This window comes from Bremia lactucae, linkage group LG1 (assembly GCF_004359215.1).
Source record: "Bremia lactucae strain SF5 linkage group LG1, whole genome shotgun sequence".
Classification (NCBI taxonomy): Eukaryota; Oomycota; class Peronosporomycetes; order Peronosporales; family Peronosporaceae; genus Bremia; species Bremia lactucae.
Window position 1 is genome coordinate 5,246,479 of NC_090610.1, and position 23,703 is coordinate 5,270,181.

The following is a 23,703-nucleotide window of genomic DNA, read 5'->3' on the forward strand; positions in this document are numbered from 1 at the left end:
AGGAAGTCAAATTTTGTCATGTACAACCCGACCCAGAACCAAAACCTAGTCAATCCTTGATTCAGACGGCTATGCGGGGTGGCCGCACCTTATGGACGCATGAGCCGGCAAAATCAACAAGAGTAAACCCAGCACAAGCGCATATCAGGTTCTAGGAGACGAGGACGAAGGACCAACGGAGCAGAATACCGGACCCGATCAGGAGGAGGTAAGCAACCAAAATTAGTGGACCACACGAACGAGACAGTAGAGAAGAAGATACCCGTTCAAGATGCACCCAGAGGCAAGGAGAAGAAAGATACGCCTTAGGACGCGAACAAGCACTGCAACCCAAAAAGCCATGTCCTGCTCACGCATAAACGAAAAGAAAGAGGGACATACCGGGATCAAGCCCAAGCGATGGATACAACCCAGAGGACTAAGCTGCCCTTAGGAGCACGATCCGACTCTGAACCGAGAAGCAACTCTGACCTGGAATATCGACTCGGAGTCCGAGCAGTGATCACGCCAGCAACTGGAAACTCTATAGTTATGGCAGTCGTGCAGGTATCAAGGGGTGCACCGTTAGACGGTCCAAAATGTGCGCTAGAACGACTGACGGCCAGCATCAAGAGGCATTCAATTTGCTGGTCTTCTCAACCTCGAGGATCATGTGGCTCACGACCATCGTGTTTATGCGTTAGTTAACACCCGCAGGCGATGGATCGGAATGACCAGAAAAGACTCAGGCACTCAGATGCGTTGGTTCCTCGAGGACTGTACAAACAGCTCATCCGACCGAACGGTAATTGTCAATGATGATACCTAGGGCGGCAGGGATACTATCGGGATGGCGGTCAATTTCTGCAACGAGATATCTATGTGGTACAATACACGGGAACCCGAGCATCTTTCAACAAATGGAACTGCCGCAAGTTTACTTCAATCGCAGTGAAAAGGAACCGAATAGTCATTAAGTCCTCCACGGAACACCGACTCTCCATTGCGGACCTGTTAGACGAAGTCACGGTAGCAAAAATCGAACATCCAGAGAGGCCACCAATTCTGGTCCACGACACTATTTCGCATTTATCCATTCAGGAAGGAAAATCACACTGCCCGATCTAGAAGATGAGGGTGACGAGAACGAGAACCGCGCCACAACGAGAGCAAACTCAAGAAGATGAGCTCGTAGACCACAAAGCCTACGGACCAGCAGACCACACGCCATCAGACCAAATGACCACACAGATGAGCCGATGGACGAACCGTGGGACCCATCAACCTGGGATGGAAATGCAGACGAATTGTTGAGCAAACTCGACGAAGGCTCCGCCGATCATACTCTGAAACAGGAAATATACCGATTACTCACGACTCAAAACCCCATTACGTACAGAGATCTTATCACTTTCGTCGCCTTCTCAGCGACATTACTTTCGCGTCAGGAGCAACAAAACTTAACATTCGATGTCGAGGATGTGACGTCCGACAAAGCGGAAAAACTTCTAATGCAAAAGTATCAATGCAAAAGTATCAGATCTCAAAGCCTGTCCTGCAACTGTGAAAGACCCAACAGCGACTTGAAGACATCAGAGCACTCAATCGAGATAGACTCAGTGGTCTAGAGGCACAAGCGTCAGAAGACAGCGAGTCATCAGCAGGAAGCGTACATAGTCCGAGTAGCCCATCGCAGGATGATCAAGTACTTGAAACCAGATTAGTGGCCTGGTCAGCCAATAAGAGCAGTCGCACCGCCAGGCGGGCAGCCACAGAGTCGCGAGCACCCCCAGCGCCCCCAACAACGCCACCAGCATCAGAAGTCGGAGAAATAGCGCGAGTTAAAAAACGAGGTCACGTACCGACCCCTGACGACCGTAGTAACGCGGGAGGTATGGTGAGAAACATGCACAACGCCGCGATTCTTAAAAAAAGCAACAGTGACCAAGTTACGAAGCAACTAACGTCCGATGACGACGTGATTTTATGACGAGTACAGACTCGGTAGAAGCGTGGGCTGCGCTGGAAACTGAGTGGCCGTACCCAGAACGAAGTCTCTTCCCGATAGTACGAAGTACCACCAAAGAATGGACACAAGTAGCGCGACAGGCTCATAAGCACCTCCTCTGGATTTTAAAGCAATTCCGACTTACGGGTCAGCTTTTGCAATAGTTGGAGGAACCCGTATTTATAGAGTAGACCACCCGAAGCCGATGTGAGTGTCTTACCAATTGCCTCGAACAACTTTTACAACTGACACTAAAAACTTACACTCGGCAGTGGTTAGCAAGGTGGATAGCCTATACTCTTCATCGAGACAGTCATGCACACATAGCAGCATTTGTTGACAATGCGGACGACTGGAAGCACATGAGGGAGATTGATTGCGGTGGGGACGATCTATTAACACTCTGTGGTCCCAAGAGAAAAAATTGACTGAGCCAACACATAATATGCTCCCAGCTCTTTGATCACGAGATAGCGGCGATGGCCGACGGGGGACTAAGAACAACATCAACGTCGGCAAAATTTCCGAGCGCACATCCAGCTTTTTCGAGTCAACGTCGAATATAAAAAGGCGTATTACGATGAGACGCATTACGTGGTCTGGCTGCGAATTCTCAGGTTCTTCTCGACTGGACTACAATCAGCAGAGGAGCAGCTCAGCTTAGCAATAAAGGGCAGATTACAGGATCAGCTTGTACAATAGCTCTACCGTACCAATACCACCGAGGCAGACGCATTCGGGGCACACCGGGTACTACAAGATCAACAGAACAGAACGGAGATCATACGAACTCACTAAACAGCGGACTAGAGGATGATCACTCAAAATGCTTTCGGGTTCAGGAAGGATACCGGATCAGGGTGGATAACAGCTTGGCGAAGAACGCATGTACGAGAGCGACCGTTAGCCTGGTGTCTTTAAGAGACACACTAAGGGGGCAGAGGAACTCCGAACGATATGGCGATGGTTATGGGGCATGTGAAATAAGACGTCACCTGGTCAGCTATTGTATTGTAGCACAGGGTCCAACATTTCAGCGGGAGTGGCGATTTTGTTAACTCCTGAAGCAACGAGCAAAACAACAAGCTGGAACAAGCCGATGTGGACCATAAGACAGATAGGAGTGCCACAAGCATCTTTAATATCTACGCGATGAATGTCAGGGGAGAACGAGAAGATCTTTACGCCGGGATGCACTCCTGGAGCTTTCCTCAGGCGAATATGGTTTTGCTGACGGACTTCAATAGCGTCCAAAGTCTGCAACTAGATCGCACGGGGGACAGAACGGCGAGTAGAGCAGATAGCCAGGCATTAGGCCGTCTACACAGAACCCAAAAGCTGACAGATGCACGCTTACTGCGTTAGCACACCGATGAATAGACAACCGATGACCGGGTGGACCGCTTTACTTGCTGGACAAAAGAGACGGCCAGTAGGTTAGACCGTGTTCCTGAGGAAAGGATCCCCAAGCGCTCTGGGTGTCGGCTACAGCACCACCGCAATACTCGGATCCCAAGTTGTCACATTACACTTACGGGACCCGAATCAAGAATCAGAACGGTCATCTTCCACAAGGATATCGCACCCGATCCGATGGACAGGGCGGACCGAGTGCTTGAGGAACTTCTGGACGACATGGATAGTATGGGAATCGGACGGGAACCGGCCACACAAACGTAGCGGAATCCAGGAAATGTATCACCAGTGTCAAACGAAAAGAGAGCCAACGGCGTAAGCGCGTTAGACACAAAGTACTTCGTAAATAGACAAGATGGATTAATACGCGAAGGCTATGGATAGAGGCCAAATATGAAGGAAATCAGGACCGAACAAATGGTACGAGAAGGAGATCAGGTATGGCGATTAACAGAATGGTTACGAAGGTCCTATAAACGAGTTTCCAACTGGGAACGTGATCAGAAAGTAACTAAAACCCGTGCACGTTACGGGAACCAGTTCACCCGAACGATGACAGCAGCAGATAAGTTTGCCTCGGAATGTGCAACAATATTGGGGAAATGTCACCGCACTGTACCGGACAAGGGTATCAGAGGATTTCAACAGTGCACGTCCATACCAACGGAGCACTGGAAAACCGAGGACGATAATACCCTTCTGCTTCAGCTAACTACGGAAATGGAAGTGGTCACTGCAGTGACCCAATTGAGTCGACATAAGGCGGCTGGGCAAGATGGACTACAGAATGACTTCTATAAGGACACCGCGGCGCTTGTGTTACCCGCCCTGTCCACTGTCTACAATCAACTCCTAGAGAAAGCCCCGATGCCGCCATCCTTTCTGGAGGTGCCGATCATACCGTTGCGAAAAAAAACGGAGACTCAGATGCTGAAACGGACTATCGACCCATCTCGCTATCACAGACTAGCTAGAAGATATTTGCCGAAGTTCCCGCAGCACGAGTTCAAATCATATTACTAAGGACTATCAGTGATTCCCAACAAGGGTTCGTCAATGGCAGACGAATGCAGACAACGGTAATGATGACGACGGCCCAGCTGTTAACTGCGACCACGGATCCCGAACATCAGCAGCGGACAGTCGGTGCATTCTGTTGTTAAACTTTCGGAAATTATACGATACAATCGATCGCGAGTTTCTACATGAAGCACTAAGACAGTCTGGATTCAATGACTCATTTGTGGAGCTAGTAGAGTGGTTGCACACGAGGACACAAGCAAGTTTCCTAGTCAACGGCGAACGCTCCAAGGCAATTCCGGTCCGCTCGGGCATTCGACAAGCTTGCTCTCTCGCCCCGCTTTTATTCTTAATGGTAGTGGAATTACTTCGGCTCACCCTCAAGCAAGACCGACAATGGACAACGTCATCAACACACCTATTTTCAGCATTTGTGGACAACTCCACAGTCTTCCTCGACCGAGCCTATCAAGCGGCACGGACTTTGGGGATTGCATGCCGATTCGGCAGCCTCTCAGGGCTACATGTACAAGTCACTAAGAGTAAACTTCTTTTCCTTAACAGATCGGTCGCTCAAGGGACCTACGAAGGAATAGAAGTCATACAACCGACAGACACGACACGCTATCTCGGCTACGAAGTAGGGACTGGCAAGATAGTCAACAAAATCTGGGCACATCGCATACAAAGATCCAACGACGACTCCTAACGGCGACAAAAGTAACAACAATTGTCGACAACCGGATACTGGTTCTCAGTTCCATCGTCCTCCCGTCAATACTATTTACGGCTACCGTATCCGAGTTACCTCCATAGGCGGCGAAAGCACTACACAATATGTACAAGAATTTCCGATGGGCCTTCGCCACCTCCATGGAGAAAAGGCGACATAAGATCAATCCTGGTCTCTTGGTAACACATGATAAAGCGGGTGGGGTCGGCCTGGCAGCCGTTGCAGTGGCAATAAAGACCCAGAGGCTAAAACATGCACAAAAGTGGTTGATTCGAAAACCAGACAGCTATTATATAGTCTGGAATATATGAACGTTCTGAGTACTAGAGAATGCGGCAGGACGACGGCTATCGCCCAAACAACCCGACAAGAGAAGTCAGGCCAAACGCTCCCCGGGACAGCTCCTCCAGCAAGAACTTGAAGGATGGTTCAAACCAACAGGTGAGCAAAAAAAGCGCTAACTGGGAGGCTTAACAAGCACTTTGAAGTCCTCATCAAGAACGCAGCCAGTTGGTGGGAGGAAGACGAATGGGTTCTCTCATTTTACCATCCTTTCCCAGCTAGACCAACCGCTCCAGATGAAGGCCTCCCAGTTTTTAACAGATTCTAGTCAACATCTCAATGGCACGCAAGTCCATGGGACCGCGATGGAAAAGGGGATATGCTGGGACTGTCGAAAGTACAATCGAATCGTCTTGTGAGCCATAGTCGACCTCAAAATCCACCGGCCAGGAGCCATGGAATTTACATTTCAGGTACCAGCAGGAACCAACAACAACAGCCGGCACTCGCCGCGGAAGCTCCAAAGCTGGGCGACAGCTCTGCTCTTATCATCACCGTCACTTTCGATCGGATCCACTATGGATATGAAGCCGGAACTCGCACTGCGGCACGCGCCATGCTTTGTCAAAGATTTTGAGTGGGCTTTTCCGGGGGACGGGCACGTTGAAGGCACGCCACGGCAGGAATCGAACGTACAATAAGACAGGGTGACTCTGCGTCAAGAAGCAGATGGGGTACATTGGAAATCTCAAGGGCCGATTCCTGACCTACAGACAGCTAAGGATCAGGATCAGCAACGGATAGTAAAAGGTTTGAAAACGGAAGGAGTGATCTTGAAGCGCATCCCCAGCTCCACCATTTCCCCTGGAATGTACCGGAATTTACAGCAAATACCAAATTAGGCAGTCAAAGGGCGTCAGGCATTCAGTGAGAGCAAGAAGGAGCTTGCGAGACCCTTACGAATAGTCACAGAACGACTCGCAGCCAAAGTCGCTAAAGATCCGTGGCAGCAAGCAGTGGCAAACCAAACACCCGCGCTGCTATGGGACCACAGTCATGGATTAACAGCTTACCAGGTCTGGACAGTTTATCGGCAGCATCAAGACAGCTCAACCTTCACCATGCCGACAGCCAAATCAACAATATTTGCCGACAGACACTAGACTGTGCTGGCACGCCGGAAGCAAATTAACATCTTTCTGGAGCTGTTTACAGGATCAAGCAAAGCGGACTCTACTCGTCAGTCATTGGACAGGAAAAACGTCCACGACAAAGTGATCCCAGCAATCCTACCAAGCGTGCGCCGTATCACAGTGATTCCCAAACACCGACAGCAGCTTCTTGAGGTACGATTTTAGGACGACGTCATCCATGCAGAATAAGTCTGGAAAAAGATATCTAGCCACAGGCTTCCAGACTCAGATTTGGAAAGTTAGGACGGCAGAAGTATACAGAGAAGACACACCATCGCTTCAAGAGAGTACAGCAGTTTTTTGGAACGCAAGTATGTGTCAACTCCAGGCGATCGCTAAAGGGATTGTCGTCATGGAGAATCGGTCACTGATGGAGTCATACATAACGCCTGCATTCAATTACTGGATCAGGAACCCAGATGGTCCCCGATCTGTCAATGGGACAGCCACGATCAGCCACCGAGTCCACCAGCGCTCAGATCCTGGGTCAGGACATTTCAGAAATCTTGCACATAAAATATGTAAATTGACGATCTATTCCTCCTCCTAAATTGACGCTCTCAAATTACTAAATCGACGCACCATCTGACGTGATGTAGCGAAGCTACCTCGCTCCTTGAGTCAGAGAAAGATTACAGGTAGCTAAGTAGTCTTAGTTATTAAAGGTTGGCTTTAGGATACAAAAAGTGAAAATGTATTAATATATTAAGGGAGACAGTATAGACACACGTCCCTTTTGGTATAGCCACACACCCTCTCCGTCTGTATTGAAAAAAACGTCAAAAAAAATACTTTCACTGTATGGGTCATTCCACTGCATCCAAAACTCAACAGTTATTCCTTAGAATCGTCTTTACATTGCCTTTTGGACTTTGGAACACCACACCCTCTAATTAAGTTAGGAATTCTCTATAGCCACACACCCTTATTATCTACATTAGAGTTATGACTGCACAGCAGAAACCGTGTTTTCGTTTGGTGATGTTAAGTGTTCGGTTATGAACAGGTGAGAAAAGGCCAAGCGCACCCGCAGTTGATTGGCAAGTCATAACTAGAGCGAAAAGAAAGAGCAGCTTACCGAGCAGCGAGGGATAAGTTGAGCTGAAAATAAGCGATAAGGGCATGCATGTTAGTTTGTCTTTGGAGGTCAAGCTAAGGATAAAATTAATTTACTTTACTTCTACGAACTTTTGCGGAGGTGCCTTAGATAGGCGAATTTTAGTGCTCTTTTCTGTACCCGCCATGAGTCACAATTTCTTCATGTTTCAGTTTTTGTCGGCTTTTGTTCGTAATTTCTTTGGTAAAAAGATTCTTGCGATTTGACATAAAAGTACGCATATATTGCGAAGTCTTTTGGCAGACCTTTCGAGCTACTGAAGCTAAAAAGGCCTGCATAAAGGTTCTCGATGTATATTCTCGTTTTCAACAAGTTGCTATTATTACGCTACTTTCATAAGTGCAGAGAAAGTTGATTAAGAGGTGTGGCTATTCGGTTCTCATATGTAATTTAGCGGGAGGTGTGGTAGGCCAAACACAAAATACATACTCATGGACTCCCAACACCCTGTGGGTACGGACAGACTGGCCAGTCGCGCACCGGCACGAGCCGAGGTATAACCCTCTGGCAAGTTTGCATGTGCGAACGTATGCGCTTACCCATTTGTAACGCTTGGGCTACCAAAAAATCTGGCTTACGGAGCCGTAGGTCTTTTCTCTACCGAGATGACCACCAAGTACGGCATAATGTGCCTCATAGAGGATTGATGCTTTGAATCTTCATCGTGAAGAACAATGATGCGTGGAGTATCCGCAGTATCCGTGCAATAAAGCAACAGGTCGTTACTGATAGAAAATCGATGTAACCTCGCAGGCAAACGTGCCGACAATTTGATGTCCGACTTAGTGCTCTTGAGAGCTCGTAGCAGAGCTACACACTGTTCATACTTGGCCGGATTAATGCAGTAATAAGTGATGTTGAAGTCTTTAAATGAGAAAGCTCAGAATTCCGTCTGCGTGATAACGCAACAGCTAAAGCATTCTTCTTGGCAGGCTTTTATTTCGCCTCGAAATTGTATTCGGCGGAAAATGAAAGCCATCCTCAGTGATAGTTGGGGCTCTATATATATGACAAACGGCTTAAAGCCAAGCAGATGAACTCTGAATTTAACAAGAGCATACTTCATTGCAAGTAACTATTTGTCTTGAACTGGGTAGTTCTTTTCCGTAGCTTTAAGCTATCTACACCCGAACGCAAAATCATGTTCGCGCCCATCTTATCTGTTTGTAACAGAGCACTGCCGATAGCAAAATCCGAGGCCTCACAAACGACGCTAAGAGACCAATTTGGATTTGGCAGAGCCAAAACCGGGGCATGGATAAGACTATACTTAAGTGCTATAAAAACATCATTCTCGGTGATAGTCCTGCACCAATCCGTATACTTTTTTTAAGAAACTGGATAATGGCCTAGCCATACCAGCGTTATTCTCGCTATATTTTGTGCAAGTATTTGGCGAGGCCCAACCACTTATGTAAATCCTTTTGGTTCTTAGGACACGGCCAATCGATTATGGCTTTTTACTTAGCGGGATCCGCTCTAAGGCCTCGCTTTTCAATGAAGCACCCTGAAAAAGAATTTTTGCTGTCCCAAAAGGGCATTTAGAGGCAACGGCATACAACTTACTTGTGTGCATGCACTCGAGCACTGCGCGCAAATGGTTTATGTGGTCCCTCCACATCCGACCAACTGTTCCGCTCTGGACTAATATGTCATCAAAAGAAGTATGTGCATAACCTTGGTGCGGACAGAACAGTTGCGTCACTAGACGGCAAAAGTAGCCGGGGTATTGGAAAGCGTTGTGGCATTACAAGCCACTCCCACAACATACCGCTTGGGGTGCTAACCGCTGTATGCGGAATATCACTAGATCTCATGAGCAGCTGATAATAGTCATCGACTAAGTCAAGTGCACTGCACATCGTGCATCTCACCATATTGCTCTGAAGTAAATCCTTTTTAGAAAGGGGGGGTCTGTGTGGGTATAGTGGCAGCATTAAGCTTTTTGTAAGCGTGTACAATGCGTCATTTGCCATTAGGCTTTTTGACACAAATGTCGGTTTAGAATGAGGATATTTACTCTTACGTACCATCCCAGCCTCGTGCTTAGCACGGAGAAAATCGTCAATGACGTCACACAGTTCCATAGGTAGAGGCCACGTCGAGAAACACAGTATTTAATTCTTGGAACCAAGTGAATTTTATGGCGGACACCTCGAGCCGGAGGTGAAACAGATGGTGGGTTGACCACACCAAATCTTGAAATTCCTTAACTAAGGAAAAGAATGGGTCCGTGGGATCTTTAAGGAATCGATGATCCACTCCGCGCACTAAGTGCCACTTTTTGTTCTCCAGGACAGCTTCGTCCAGAAGCGATGATGAGTTAAACTCAATATCTGGTCGAATGACCACCATCTCAGATAAGTCATCAGCCTTTAAGGCTCGATGGAGCTCATCAACAGACAATCGTCTAGCTTTAAGAGAGCACGTAGCGAAGGGATTGCCTCAAGGCTAACTTCCCCCTCGATGTTCTTAGTCACACCATTAGCAAGCGTAAGCAAATACTCGCTAGTATAACTTTGTTACGTTACTGACGCTTCGCGTCTGCGCTGTCTCGCTGTCAAGACAATACTCCTCTTATAGGACGGAAACCTATCACCCTAGCTTCCAAGGTTTCGCTACCTTTATCTGCTCTGTAACAGATCTGGTGTCCAATCCAACATCCGAAGATGAGTTATGTAGCTCAAGTTCCTTGTCCAGTGACCGTTTACTTGTCACTTCACGTGCATTAGAAAGGTCTGACCGGAATGCCCTGGCAACCTGCCAATAGTGTCACGACTGAGACCCAGTATGGTGTCACATCGGCCGACCATACTCCGTGAATTTAGACGTGCCACTCCTTGAGTCTTAAGAAAATTACACCCTTGATGACTTGGCCTTGGGCCTACAATTACTTCAGCATTCAATGAATCGTTATTACAACGAGTGTCACTCGACGAAGTACGTACCGTTCCACCCCCTTTTCTCTCTTGTTACTGGATCATGTTTACCGACTACACGAGTCGGGCTCAGAATTAGTGTTTTCAAAATTAGTGTTAGGTAAATCAGACATTCCAATGTCAGAAAGACTGACTGATTCGGTCAGTGATTCGCGCCAGTAGCGCTTTTGTTGCCTAGCAAAGGTGGATTCATGACTCTCCAAAACTTTGCTAGGAACATTGCGCGTTGCGCCTAAGGTCTAAGACCTCCAATCGATCCATGGCTCATAGTGTACAAGCCACGACATACCAAGGATGAGATCATATCTCGAATCTAAAACAAGGACAAGACAGCGTTCCACACTGTCAAAATCCAGAACCTTAATACCTAACTTCAACGAAACTTTAGGAACAGTAGCACGAGTCCAAGTCGCTAACCAAACAGTGATTATATCCTTTCCATGCGCGTTAAGCGCCTCAGCATACTGCTGAATCCCTTTAAGGGAAAGACGTCGACCAAAACTGCAAGACGCCCGTAACTCAATTAGAATTGACCATGGCTTATCAAAGCCCTTCACAGTCGTCTGAGCGACAACAAGCCAGGCTTGAACTCACGCCCCGTGCCATTGTGCACCGAGCTAATTTGTGCTATTTCCTATTTTTTTCTCACCTACTAGAGGTTCAACAGAACCAAGGTCTTCCCCAGTAGGGCGCCCCGCACCTACTGGGTATCGACGTTTTCCCGAACCGTACCAGATTTCTGGTGGAACACACCGGACTTGCCCTTCAATTGATGATTGGTCACTTTCGTATTTCTAAAGACCACATCAGATTATGCTTTGGAGGAATTGTCGGTCCCGAATATCGGACCCAAGACATCCCGGTCCTGAAGTGAGTGGCGGATCACTACACCACCAGGATCTGTGTACCAGACTTATGGTATAAGCCGGGATTGTTGCTCTTACGAGGTTTTTGCGCGTTGCGTAGGAGACACGCTGAGCGCAAGTGTTTCTTTACATGAGTGGTTCCTAGATGAACTGCGAGAACAAGATGATTGCGCCAGAAGACGATTGCCCCAGACTATTTCCCTTTTGATTTGTACCAGCCTAGCCTACCATGTTAACACTCCTACTCAATATATTCATTCTCCATTTTACTCCATAAGACTTGAGCTCCACTGCCAGCCAAGAGCCAGGTCTGTCGCTTTGATACATCGCCAAAAAAATTGGGTTATCAAGACACATCCCAATCGAGAATCCCGTCGCCTTCATTATGAGTTGGCACGAGGATGAATACGTCACATACGCCATCGTGACGTGCCAAGAAAGCGCAACAACACCAGCTGACGTCGCCACACTGAAGATTAAGCGCTTTTAAGGTGGCTCAGCAAAGTACTGTCTCACATGGAGCCGCCAACCATAAATCAGTTGCATGATGTGTGTTGATTAACATATTCCCACTCTTACTGATAGTGAAAATAGTTAACATGCAAACTAACTTATTCAAATAAACAATTAGTGTAGTGTTGGGAGGCTAGTGTTTCGTGCCCTGTAAGTGGCGTCGGGTTACGTCGTCACGTTTAATGTACTCAATTTTGTTGGATGTAGATTGCCCCACTTATAAATTATACTGTAGATGACTGAGACGCAAATCAAGTCGCTAAAAGATTTGCCAGCACTCGATGGTGACGACGACCAGCGAAGCGCTTCAGTGCACGGTCGCTTGAGCTTCGTCAATCGATCCGCCGCAGACGAATCTAATCCAACTACGAGCGTAAAGTCCAATACAAGCCATCGAATCTCCGGTCGTGGACGTCGCTCAATGCCAAGCACACTTGGTAAAAGCGCGTTCTTGTTATTACCACATTTTCCGCACACATAACTTCTGCGAATGTTTAATGTTATTCCACAGCTTGAACGGATTCTTCTTCCTCCTCAACGAGGCTTAGATCCATGGGTTTCGGTCCATTAGACGATGTTGATGTGCTCGAAGAGCTTATTCGGTAAACAGGCGTGCAGACTTAAAGTTGAACACAGCGCGTAGCGCTGCTATGGCAACTGCCTATTCGAAAGTAACAGGCTGAGATCGGAATAATTCCCCCGGGCAACGCCCATTGAGACCCTCCATAAAGACGGTTACTTCAATTGCTTCTTGCACCGGATCTTGATCTACCCTCCATAAAGACGGTTACTTCAATTTCTTCTTGCACCGGATCTTGATCTAGCGGCAATGAGAGTTCTCAACTCTTGGCCGTCCCTAGCGTTCGTTTACCCTGACGAGTCGCTATGAGCCGTGATCGCATACGAGAATCCTGCTCAGGCGGTGCAAACATGCTAGTATGTTGCTGTTTTTGCGAATCCGATGTGGAAAAGCGTCGTTAATACATGTGCTGCACGAGAGTGCCCATTTCAGGGCTCTACCCCCGAGCTTGGAATGGCCATGGTCACTTTTTGTCGTTCTTTCAAGAACAAGGCACATCTCCATATACTTAATCCAAAAAAGGGAGGGTTTCTTCCTTTTTATCCTTAAATGTCTTGACACTGAAAACAAGAGGGCGAGCCTTAGGCTGCGGATCAGGTATAGATATATACCGAGTCGGTATAGATGGCGCTAAGTGGTCCAGGACCTGTCCCATTAGAGAGGATTAGTATTTCATAAGGCTTTAAACCTTGGATCCATAATCTTTTGGTTCCTGGGACATGATGAACTCAATGTGTCCTAGCCCAAACAAGATTTTGAGCTTTTCAAAGCGCAGAGCGTTTCGCCTCTGAAAGATTTGAAAAAGAGCATTTCAGCAGAGGCTTAGTCTTATAAAGGCGCATACGTAGATTGACTACGAGTGCTACCAGGTGTAACGGAGCTACCTCGCTCCTTAAGTTAGAGGAAGATTAATAAACTCAGAGAGTCACTTAGTTCTATAGAACTTTTAGGTTCAACAAATTAGTGAGTTGTACACGCTCCTAGAGCTTAGTGAATCCAAATTCAGAGATTTAGGGTTTCGTGTAATCAAGTGGCAACTAGTGCGCGAGAGTTTATACCTTAGAAATGCTTCTATCTCTTACAGATCAATGCGAATCCTTAGGAAGGCACTAGACGCTTAAAGATCAAAAGGAAAACTAGACTTTTTATTTATTGAAATCTTAAAACCTTACCCTAGCTAGAATCAAATAGATTTTCGGCCGCCAGATATATAATCTGGCGCCGACCACATGCGTTACCCATAATCTACCCGGATGGGATTTTGGTGATTCACTATTTTAAATAGGAAAGAAGGGTACTTTACCATAAAGTAAATATACCACAACAACGGACCCTTAACCGAAGTGCGCCTTTTTACACGTGCTAGCTGTTGATTGGCTAATATCCACTTTCGGATCGGACAATGTATCTCATAATCAGCGCTAAATGACGCACTTCCCCCTAAGCACCTGACCTGCCACAGTGGGGGGCAAGTGTGAAAAGTCGCCCCTCGCTTCAGTTTGAACCGCCACACTGCAAAACACCCCTTGTTTCATAATTTTACCCCCTCCTCACTTAAAAACACCCCTCCTCCAGTAGAAGATCATCTAGCCTGCCCGGCTCTTCTTCCTCCTAACCTGCTACCTTCTCCTAAGCGCCAACTTTCATCCTTGGAAGAACATATCAAAGATGTTTAATCCCACGCCCATTTGCATAGATATTCTGTTTCTGAAAGACGCGTTACTGGCTCTACCAAGTGCTAGTTGAAATGCGTTATGTGGTGTTCACCAGGACAGAAGAACAACTAACGACCGAAGACCATAAACGCGCCTCTACAACAGCCAATTTAAAATCTATGCACGGAAAACCAAATCATCTGGGGATCAATGCGTTATGACAGTCAGTGACCCAACTCACAACCATCTTTCTGCCCAGAAAGTTTCTTCCCTTGCAACCGCCAGAAGGTTACTAGCTAAAACTAGGGATAATGTGCGACGACTCATTACAGCAGGCACCAGATTAGCAACTGTCTTATCTGCCATATAGCAAGACCCAAGCATTCCTGCCAACTACCGGAGCATATACAACGAAAGAACAACAATGCGACGCGAACTTTCCCATGGACGCACAGCATTGGCTGCCTGTGTCGATTTAGTAATTCCCTAAAATTATTATCTTAAAGTAATTTTACTTATCATTTTCAATATTACCGTTTACGGTGATAGTGTAGCAGCACTGCGACAGTCGTGCTCATTATTCGATTTGAGTTTAAACGAACCCCGCTAATCGCTGCAAGACGGGCGAATAGACAATGAGCAACGAGCCAAAAACATTCTTAAACTAATATATTTAGTCACCTAAGAAGCTTGCAATACGTAAGAGCATAATCCTATTTATTATCATTTTTTTCTTCCTGTGCTAAGCCTTCTAAGTCTTGTTCTTTAGTTGCTAAAATTCTTAGCAACTTTAAAATCTTCCTCCGCACGCCGTGTACGTGAAGTAGTCGGAGGCACCTACCTTTACTATTATCAGTGTAGGTCGGCTAGTACTGAAGCAATACTAGCGAAAGATACCCCGTTACAGCTGGTAACGATCACGTAGGTACCATCCGACATGGTTTTGTTGGATGAAGAGAAAAACTTTCACGCCGTGTGTGAAGGATTACACACTACGCGTGAGAGGTTAATCATCTGGGTGACCTCAAATGAAACGCGGTCAAGCGTATAAGTTTATATGCTTGACCGCGAGTTCGACCGTAGACGGGCCAGCCGTTACGCAATGTTGTTCGCTCTACTAAGAGACGATTAACATGCGGCTATAGCCAAATTCATTCAACATGAACTCGACGCGGACCTCAATAAGTAACCTCAATTTACCAGCAAGTCTATGAACAGGCAGAGCTTTCAAGAGAACAAGGTGCTCAACAGGTGAAACTGTTAAGACAGCAGTAACCACATGCTGCCGCCGGATTCACGCAGGAGCGTCGACCCGAAAGCCTTAAGATAAAAAACTTAAGTTTGAGGCAGTCGAATGGAACTCGTTGTTGAGATGATTTGTCAAACATGACGATGCCATCGAGGCTCATCGAGGATGATGCGACGAAATTGAAAATCGGCATGTGCAACTTGGCTGGACGTGCCAAATGTTGGGCTTTAGGGCTCAAGCTTCACACCCATCAGGGATCGAGCCGAGCTCCTGGATTTATCGCAAAGCAAGCATGTCCTTCACGCTTATCCTCAGCACAACGACCCTCTAGCAACTGGCGAAGAATGAAGTTATTCGACGCCTCACAGTCTACATAGTGACAAATCATTTGTCACTTTTAACTTCAAGGTGATGAGAAATACCTTATCGCCAGGTGCAGAGCCAGATAATGACTGTGTGTCTGGAGCAACTTTAGTCAAGAGATTTGAAAATTCTATTGAGGTTGCTGGATCAGAAGGGCGTTGCGCCCCTACTGACCCCGACCGTTTTTTGACGGTCCGCGTCGCTGATGCGATTTCTCAACAATGTCGGACCCGCGACCGTTGCCTTTTTGGCATTCGGTCCTTAGGTTGATGAAAATTGCCATCAACAAAATGTGTGTGTCCTACCAGGCTGCACGCCGCTTTTGTTAACACAATGCGCCATCCTTCCGTGCCGCTGCTTTTACGTAGTTTGGCCAAATAACTCAAATAAAGTCAGGTCATATTAATTTACAGGCAGTTTCTGCCGATGAGCTCGTCTCTGTAACGGGGTGTATCGTTACATGAGATTAACACTTAAAGGTTGTAGATTAATTTATTATTTAAAAGGTAGATAATACTTGGAGAGTATTACTTTACATAGTATATTCGGAATGCTAATCCATTGGTAGATATAGGCCATTATATCTACTTGCTCCGCGGTCCATACAGCACTGGACACGCGGAAAGAGAAAGACATATAAGACTTTATGACATGTTTTGTATTAGTATTATAATTAAGCTGGTATTAAATAATAGAAACAGAAGAATTTAATTATATATAAAAATGTTTACTTTTAACCCTCTTTAAGGCAAGTGTTTTAAGGAGAGTCTTCCTCTGCACGTACAAGTCTACGGAAGTGACGTGAAAACCACTCGCACTGAAGCAGTGCGAAGTGGACTTGTACTGAAGCAGTACAAGTCGGAAGTGCCCCGTTACACCTGGTAGCCCTTGTAGTCCGTCCAAGGACCACAGTTCTATCATCTAACATGGACATGTTAGATAATTATGGAAATACGCATCACGTTTCGCGTGAAGCTACTCTATTCTAAGTGACATAGAAGGAGTGCCATCGAACGAATGAGTGCGATCGAACGAATGAGTTCGACCGTAGGGAATGGTGCCATCCTGGCCATGCTGTCCAATTTAAACAGAGATGCCTCCCAATCAACCATCGCCAAGTTCATGCAACATGAACTTGACGAGGCGAAGGAAAAGGTAGCCTTGCTTGACCAACAAGGCTCTCAACAGGCAGAACTGTTGAGGTTACAACAGGTACAGACCTCTGTACGTGGGTTGACGCACACGCGTCGTCCCGAAACCTTAAAGATTGACATCTCTAATTATAGGAAGTCGAAGAAGACTCCCTCTTTAGATGGTTTGTCGAATTGGAATATGCCATAAGGGCTCGTCATATTGTCGACGAGCAAATGAAAGTCGCATTTGCTCAATCAAATTTGGCAGGTCGTGCCAAAAGTTGGGCACTAAGCCTGAGTTGCGCGACCCATATGTCTTTGGGTCGCTAAAGGCTTTTAAAGACCGGCTCAAAAAGATGTTTGACCGCCTAGGGATGAGTTCAGAGCTCGATCAGAGCTTCTGAAACTCAAGCAAGGCAAGCGCGATATTCACGCTTATGCCCAGCACATACGACTCTTAGCGAGTGTAACACGAACAACTAAGTTCATGAACATACGTTGATTATGGTATTCATGCAAGGTCTTAAGGCTGTTCCACTTGGAACTGGATACGCTTGAAGAAGCAATATCTGTTGCGAAACTGGAGGACTTTAGCTTGAGACAGACTCAAGATAACTCGTCATCGTATCGTCTTCCGAGACGACAAGAGCTTGGAGGTCCAGAACCTATGGAATGTTGAAAGCAAGAAACCTCGCTTTTCGAACAATAAGCGACTGCAGAAATGCAATCGCTGTGAAAAGTTAGGTCACTACGCTCATGAGTGTAGTTCTCTACGCCCAGTACCGAGGGCTACTGAAAGTCGGCAATTTTAGATCCTTAAGTTTGAAGCATCAGCGCATATGCGGCGAATAATGCCGTCTTTCTGAGACACGGAACACTGGGTGTTTCATTAATACTAAAACGTGATTGAAGAGTAGTACGGTGGATCGTGTGCCCTCCGTCGTCGATGCCAAGATGCCAAATGCGCCATAATGCTTAGACGCACGCGACTGCTATATTTCCTGTATCAATATTGCGCATTTCATAGAAAACTGATATTTCCTTCGACTTATCGTCTTAAAGCATTCATGCGAATTTATTACAGATGCAGCACTTGATAGTGCTGCTTTCATGCGTCGTCTCACTTTGCAAGTCACAATATGTGCACGTATTCGTATGATCATCAGTACTGGCTACTTACTCCGACGAACGTCAATTCTAGGCCAAACGACCGCTAGTATGCTTATAATGGGCATTACAGAGGCTTCGACATCAAATTCGTCGGGCTTGGGTACACATTCCCTTGGGGTCCTCACAGGCGTAACCATCAACCTTAAATTTAAAAATAATAAACTTTTTCATTTTGCAGCGTTTCGCTTATGTCGATCCACCGCATCAGCAACGTAATCCTGAACGCGACGAACCAATGCTTCTCGAGCCAGCAGGAATCCACCTGCTGACTCGATTTTTTTTGTTTTCAGTGCACCGGGTTCGCACTGCGAGACATTCTCATTGCTACTGCGTAGTTTGTTTTCTTCCATATTAATCAGATCAACATCGGTAGCCTTCGCATTGAATGTTTAGTCAATGCGTGATGAGCCAGAGCCGGATCAGTCTTTGCTCGAGCGATCCCCTCCCCTTTGAACTAGAGTTACGCTTTACAATTTGGTATGCGTGGATGGCGTAAGTCATTCATGAAGAACGGTGTATGCTTTATTGATGCATCATGGAGTTGTTGATGGCAAATTCTGCCATCGGCAAAGCCTTACTCCAACTCGTAAACGAATGGACGTATCCTCAAAGTTCTTATTCGAGGATACGACATGCAAGTTCTGTCTGACAACCTGTTTTAGGATACTCATATGCTGACCATATTAATCGTGTTCTGAGTGAACGGAACGCAGATTGGCAAACCTCCGCCGTGAACCGAGAATCTCAATCCGAAACCAGTTCACGGGGTATCCCATGGAGTCGAAATGTCGTATCGATAAAGACAGAGCATAGCCTTTGACTGTGGTCAACTCTCATACTGCAACAAGATGTACAATCTTGCTGAAATGATCTACAAATACATTATTTCGTGAGCGTCATCGGGAAACTCGACGACGAAATCTGATACGGACTGTCAGAACAGGTACAGGTTGTAAAGGAGAACGAAATGAACGACTAGATTTCACTCGTACGCACGTGTGTACTACGCATGAACTCAACTTGACGAGGCCAATTAATCGCGATTTGGGATGAGGTAAATCTTCTCACGTCACAATGCCCACTAATTGGTACTCATACGTGATGCGCAAACGCATGTCTGCTGACAATGGCTGTATAATACAATAAATTACTGCGTGCTGTGGACCGATCTGATGAGAATTAATACAATGTCGACAATTCATTTAAGGATTGTTAAGATGGATGTTGTTTCCAAGGCGATCCAGCATATTTTTAAGGGCCTTGTCTACTGAAAACGTCGTCACGTAATGTTGACGACGGAACTTATAAAACCAGTACTGCAATAGTGGGTGTATTATCACCGTTGGTTGACGCAGCCGGCTCAATCAGGCCATCGCAAAAGCGCATCAGCGACGACGTTCAGTCGTTCGGGCTTAACATTTCATGAAGAAGTTATACATTGCGAAGCAAGCCAACCATTCGCCATTCTTTGCGAGAGTTGTGGACTGTTTACGGTCGTGTGAAAAGTCGCATGGTCTATCTCCAGGGAGATAGACTCGAAACTTTGCCAGTGCATATTTCATGGCAAGGTGTTCCGTGCATGCACTAAATAATTATGCTTGGCTAGTTGTAGCCGACGCGATTGATAGCAGACGACGCTCTTTGCGCCGTAAGTGTCTTATTGGAACAACACATAGCCAATCACAAAATTGCTGGGGTCACAGACCACATGACATGGTCTGTTTTGATCTGCAATCGCCAAGATAGGTGATTGCATCAAGCACTGCTCGATACCTTTCGAATAACTCTGACAATTAGCGTTTCATGACCACCTTATTTTTTTGCTTGAGTAAACAAGATATATGTACTGTCATTTCAGCAGAGTTGCGCGAGTTCTTATGTAAGTGCGCTGCTACGCCGAGGAACTAACAAAGTCCCTTTTCATCGGCTGGCACTGGCCAATCTGTCGTCGCCTAATTATTTTGGTATAAGGGCATACACCGTATCTGCCCGCGATCCATCCAAGAAGTGGTATTCTGCGGCGATATACACTTCTCGGGGTCGACGTACAAGTTATGCTGTAGTCAATCATCGGATGCTGATACGATGTACTTTAGCGCCCGGCTTTCCGTTAACAGCTCGACAATAAACGAACCCATCATCAAAATAGCTCGGAGCCAAATCTCGCATCGATCAACAGATTAGTTTCACATCAGTTGAACGTGGAGCATTACGTAGCCTTTTGACTTCAGTAGCCACTCGCTGTAGAAAAACACTTGGGGTGCTTATTGCTGTGAACGGATTGTACTACGGATCGACAGAACAGGTCCATCAGATCTCTGAGTGAAAGGACGGTTATGTTTGACATTCCATCAATGCTAACGTCTTTTCTCGGTATCGGCATTTGAGCCAAACGATGGTACTCATTGACATATTAGAATGCTTACGTCCTTCCACGGTTTCGGCATTTGAGCCGGTTACGTTGCAGCACTCATTGTACTGGACGAATGCACAATCCGCCAATCTCTGTTGCCGTAGAAAACAGACGGTTGAAAAGCTATGTGGCAAGTTGACTTCTCACATGGCCTGCTGCTAATCGATCGGCAAAGAACTTGCCGATCGTTAATACTTGCTCACAAGGCAGTGACCAATGCTTGATGCACAGCATTTCGAACCTGGTATCAGTCGATCTTCGAATCATGGAATACATCCTTAAATTCGACCAAATTCTAACACCAAGATTAAGACGTAACACATTTAACCCGAGTTTTCTCATCGAAAGCACTTTCGTCCATCGATGAGCTGCTGAAAACTCGCTCGGTCTCCGGATTTATTTTACTTTTGCCGACCGAATATCGGCGCATACACGTCATCTGTGACAAGCACGCAGATCTCCTTGACTTTTCACTAGGCAGGTCACGTAAAATTCGTTTCGGCTCTAGCGTTGACGACAAGTATTGCGAGACTTATTCCCTTATCTTGGTGGGGGTATGGTTGCACAACCACAGCAAGATCCTCCACGATCGACTCTCCAGTCGATCTAGGACTTTCGCACTGTCTCTAATAGGCAGGCGTTTCAAACTTTCTGGATGTTGCTCTCGAAGCAAGCATCCTTTTTCTGTCCCATTTAGCTTATTCGAGTGGTCGAACTTTGACGCTGCCTGTTCTTGTGCACTGCCGTCGGTAGTAAAGTCAACGTCACAATGGTGGGCCTTGTGCGCAGCTACCGGTATCTAACTCATATGTGTGCTGTCTGGTCACACTGAGGTCTTGTACAGAACCGAACCACCAGTGAGGCTATCGCACTCACTCGTAGGACATTCACACGCTTGTGGACGCTCTAAGACGTTTGTCAGATGGCCATTTCATGAACGAGAGGCAGACATCGTCACGGCTTGATGATGCCAGTTTTTATATGGCTTGTAGTTTATAAGCCACGGTAGTCCAAGGCTGACATCAAATTTATCATTCAAATCCAGTATGATGAAAATATCATCGTGTAATGTGTACTTTTTAACGAGGAACGGAAGCAAAGCAAGGAAAGCCTTTCTGCCGTCGTCTGCTGCAACGGCAGTGGCTCATGTAAGTTGCTCTTGTGGATAGTCGGAAGTCTCTAAATCCAGGCTGCTTTGAAAACATCAACCGCAACAATCTTGGCTGCAAACACCGCGCAAATAGCAAGCCTGGATGACCCAAATCTTTGTTTTGGAATGGGTCAAGTGGTTTGACAGTTGAATGGAGGGGCGGAAGGTGCTACTTATCACGGATAATTGCACCGCCCACATTATGGTGGACGACCTTCTTCCTTTAAGGAACACTAAGGTTCATTTTTTGCCACCGAATACGACCTCCAAGATTTAACCCTGCGACGCCAATATTAAGGCGTATTGCCGCCGTCGGCACAATGCAAAGCTTTAGGAGGGCATTGAGGCGGGAAATGTTGCGCCCGAAAAAATAACGTTTTGCAAGGAGTCGAGCTCGCTGTCGCCTCATGGAATTTCGATGTTAAGGCAAAAATTATTGTAAGCTGCTTGCCATTGCAAGATACGAACTTCGGCAGCGCTGGTACTGGCCGTCACAGAAGAAATGGTTGAGCCAGATGCAGCGATCACTGCGGAACTCGAACAATAGGTCCGCTATTTGCGACACAGAAATCCAATGGATATTCGCAACTTTTCAAATTATCCAGATGAAGGTATTATCACCTACGTACCCTCCGACCAGGAAATCATAGGGAAGTGGAAGAGAACATTCACGACAATGCTGACTTGGCGACGATAGTGGAGAATTTCCAATTGTAAAGACAATCCAGGCATTGGCCACCCTGGAAACATTGGAACTTTTCTGGCTTCAACAAGAAGGCAATCAGACGATAAATTGGCAGCGGTGCGCAAAATGAAGATTAAATTAGGGAAATTAGAGTGAAAAACTGACAGAAAGCACCATAGATGACTTTTTTTAGCGGAGCTCAAGAGTACAAGAAATATTAGCTATCGGAAAAATTAGGGACCCCAAAAAGCTATAAAGTACTAAGAAATGATGGGTCTATAAACTTGTAAGAAAAACCGACCACATAAAAGTTATTAAGTTTAAAGAATGTGGGGTTTATAACTTGTACTATGTGCCCGAGGTGGACATCAAACTTTATCAGATATTAGGGGTTATAAGGATTGATGGTATAATCTGTGATGGGTCTACTGTATGACAGTTCTGTTAACTAGTTGTTTCAAATGTTTCAATCAACCCCGCCAATTGCTGCTAGACGCGCAAATGGGGCGGTGACTATACTTTAATTTCTTATTAATATTTTGAGACAGAACGGAAGAGCTTTTGTACGTAGGAGCTTAACTGTTTATACAGTTTGTCTTTTCCTTTTACTAAGCCTTCCTTAGTTTGTACCTTCGCGGGGTGTGTTAGCTAGTACTAGCAAAAGGTGCCCGGTAGCACTTCGTGGTCTTTTAATGACCACGTGCGCTTACTTTAACATGAACATTTTGGATAAACAGGAGGGGAGCTTTTACGCTCCGCATGAAGGCTTCTGCGCTACGCGTGAGAGACTCACTCACTTGAGTAACATCGAATGAAAAGCGGTCGAACGGATAAGTTCGACCGAAGGCAGGCTAGCCGTTAGCGCAAAACTGCTCGCTCTCCAAGGAAACGATCAACGTGTGGTTGTCGTCGAGTTCAATCCAACAAGAACTCGACGCGACTCGGGAAAAGGTAACGTAGCTTTACCAGCAAAGCTCTCAATAAGCAGAGCTGTTTTGGGAACAAGGTGCTTAACAGTTAGAGCATTCACATGCTGCTGCCGGCCGACGCATGTGCGTCAACCAAAGGCGAATGATCAAGCTGTCTCAATAGCAGAATAGGAGGACTTCAGCCTGAAATAGGCTTTCGTCTATTAGGGTTCTTATAGTTCGTCCCGAACCAATGGACCTCCGTTATGTTGAGAGTGTAAAACCTCGCTACTTAAATTATTAGCGATTGTAGAGATGCGCTCGAAAGGAC

The 23,703-nt window shown here is 46.2% G+C and overlaps 2 protein-coding genes across 2 annotated transcripts; both read left to right on the top strand.

The window, feature by feature from the left end:
* Nucleotides 1–1,238: 1,238 nt before the first annotated feature.
* On the top strand, nucleotides 1,239–1,607 carry CCR75_000581 (uncharacterized protein; the record flags this gene model as incomplete). Its single annotated transcript, XM_067958688.1, has 1 exon — nucleotides 1,239–1,607. One exon carries the CDS (start codon nucleotides 1,239–1,241, stop codon nucleotides 1,605–1,607), a length of 369 nt encoding a protein of 122 aa, XP_067822618.1.
* Nucleotides 1,608–5,893: 4,286 nt separating this feature from the next.
* On the top strand, nucleotides 5,894–6,139 carry CCR75_000580 (uncharacterized protein; the record flags this gene model as incomplete). The annotated part of the gene is made up of 1 exon (XM_067958687.1): nucleotides 5,894–6,139. One exon carries the CDS (start codon nucleotides 5,894–5,896, stop codon nucleotides 6,137–6,139), a length of 246 nt encoding a protein of 81 aa, XP_067822617.1.
* Nucleotides 6,140–23,703: the final 17,564 nt, after the last annotated feature.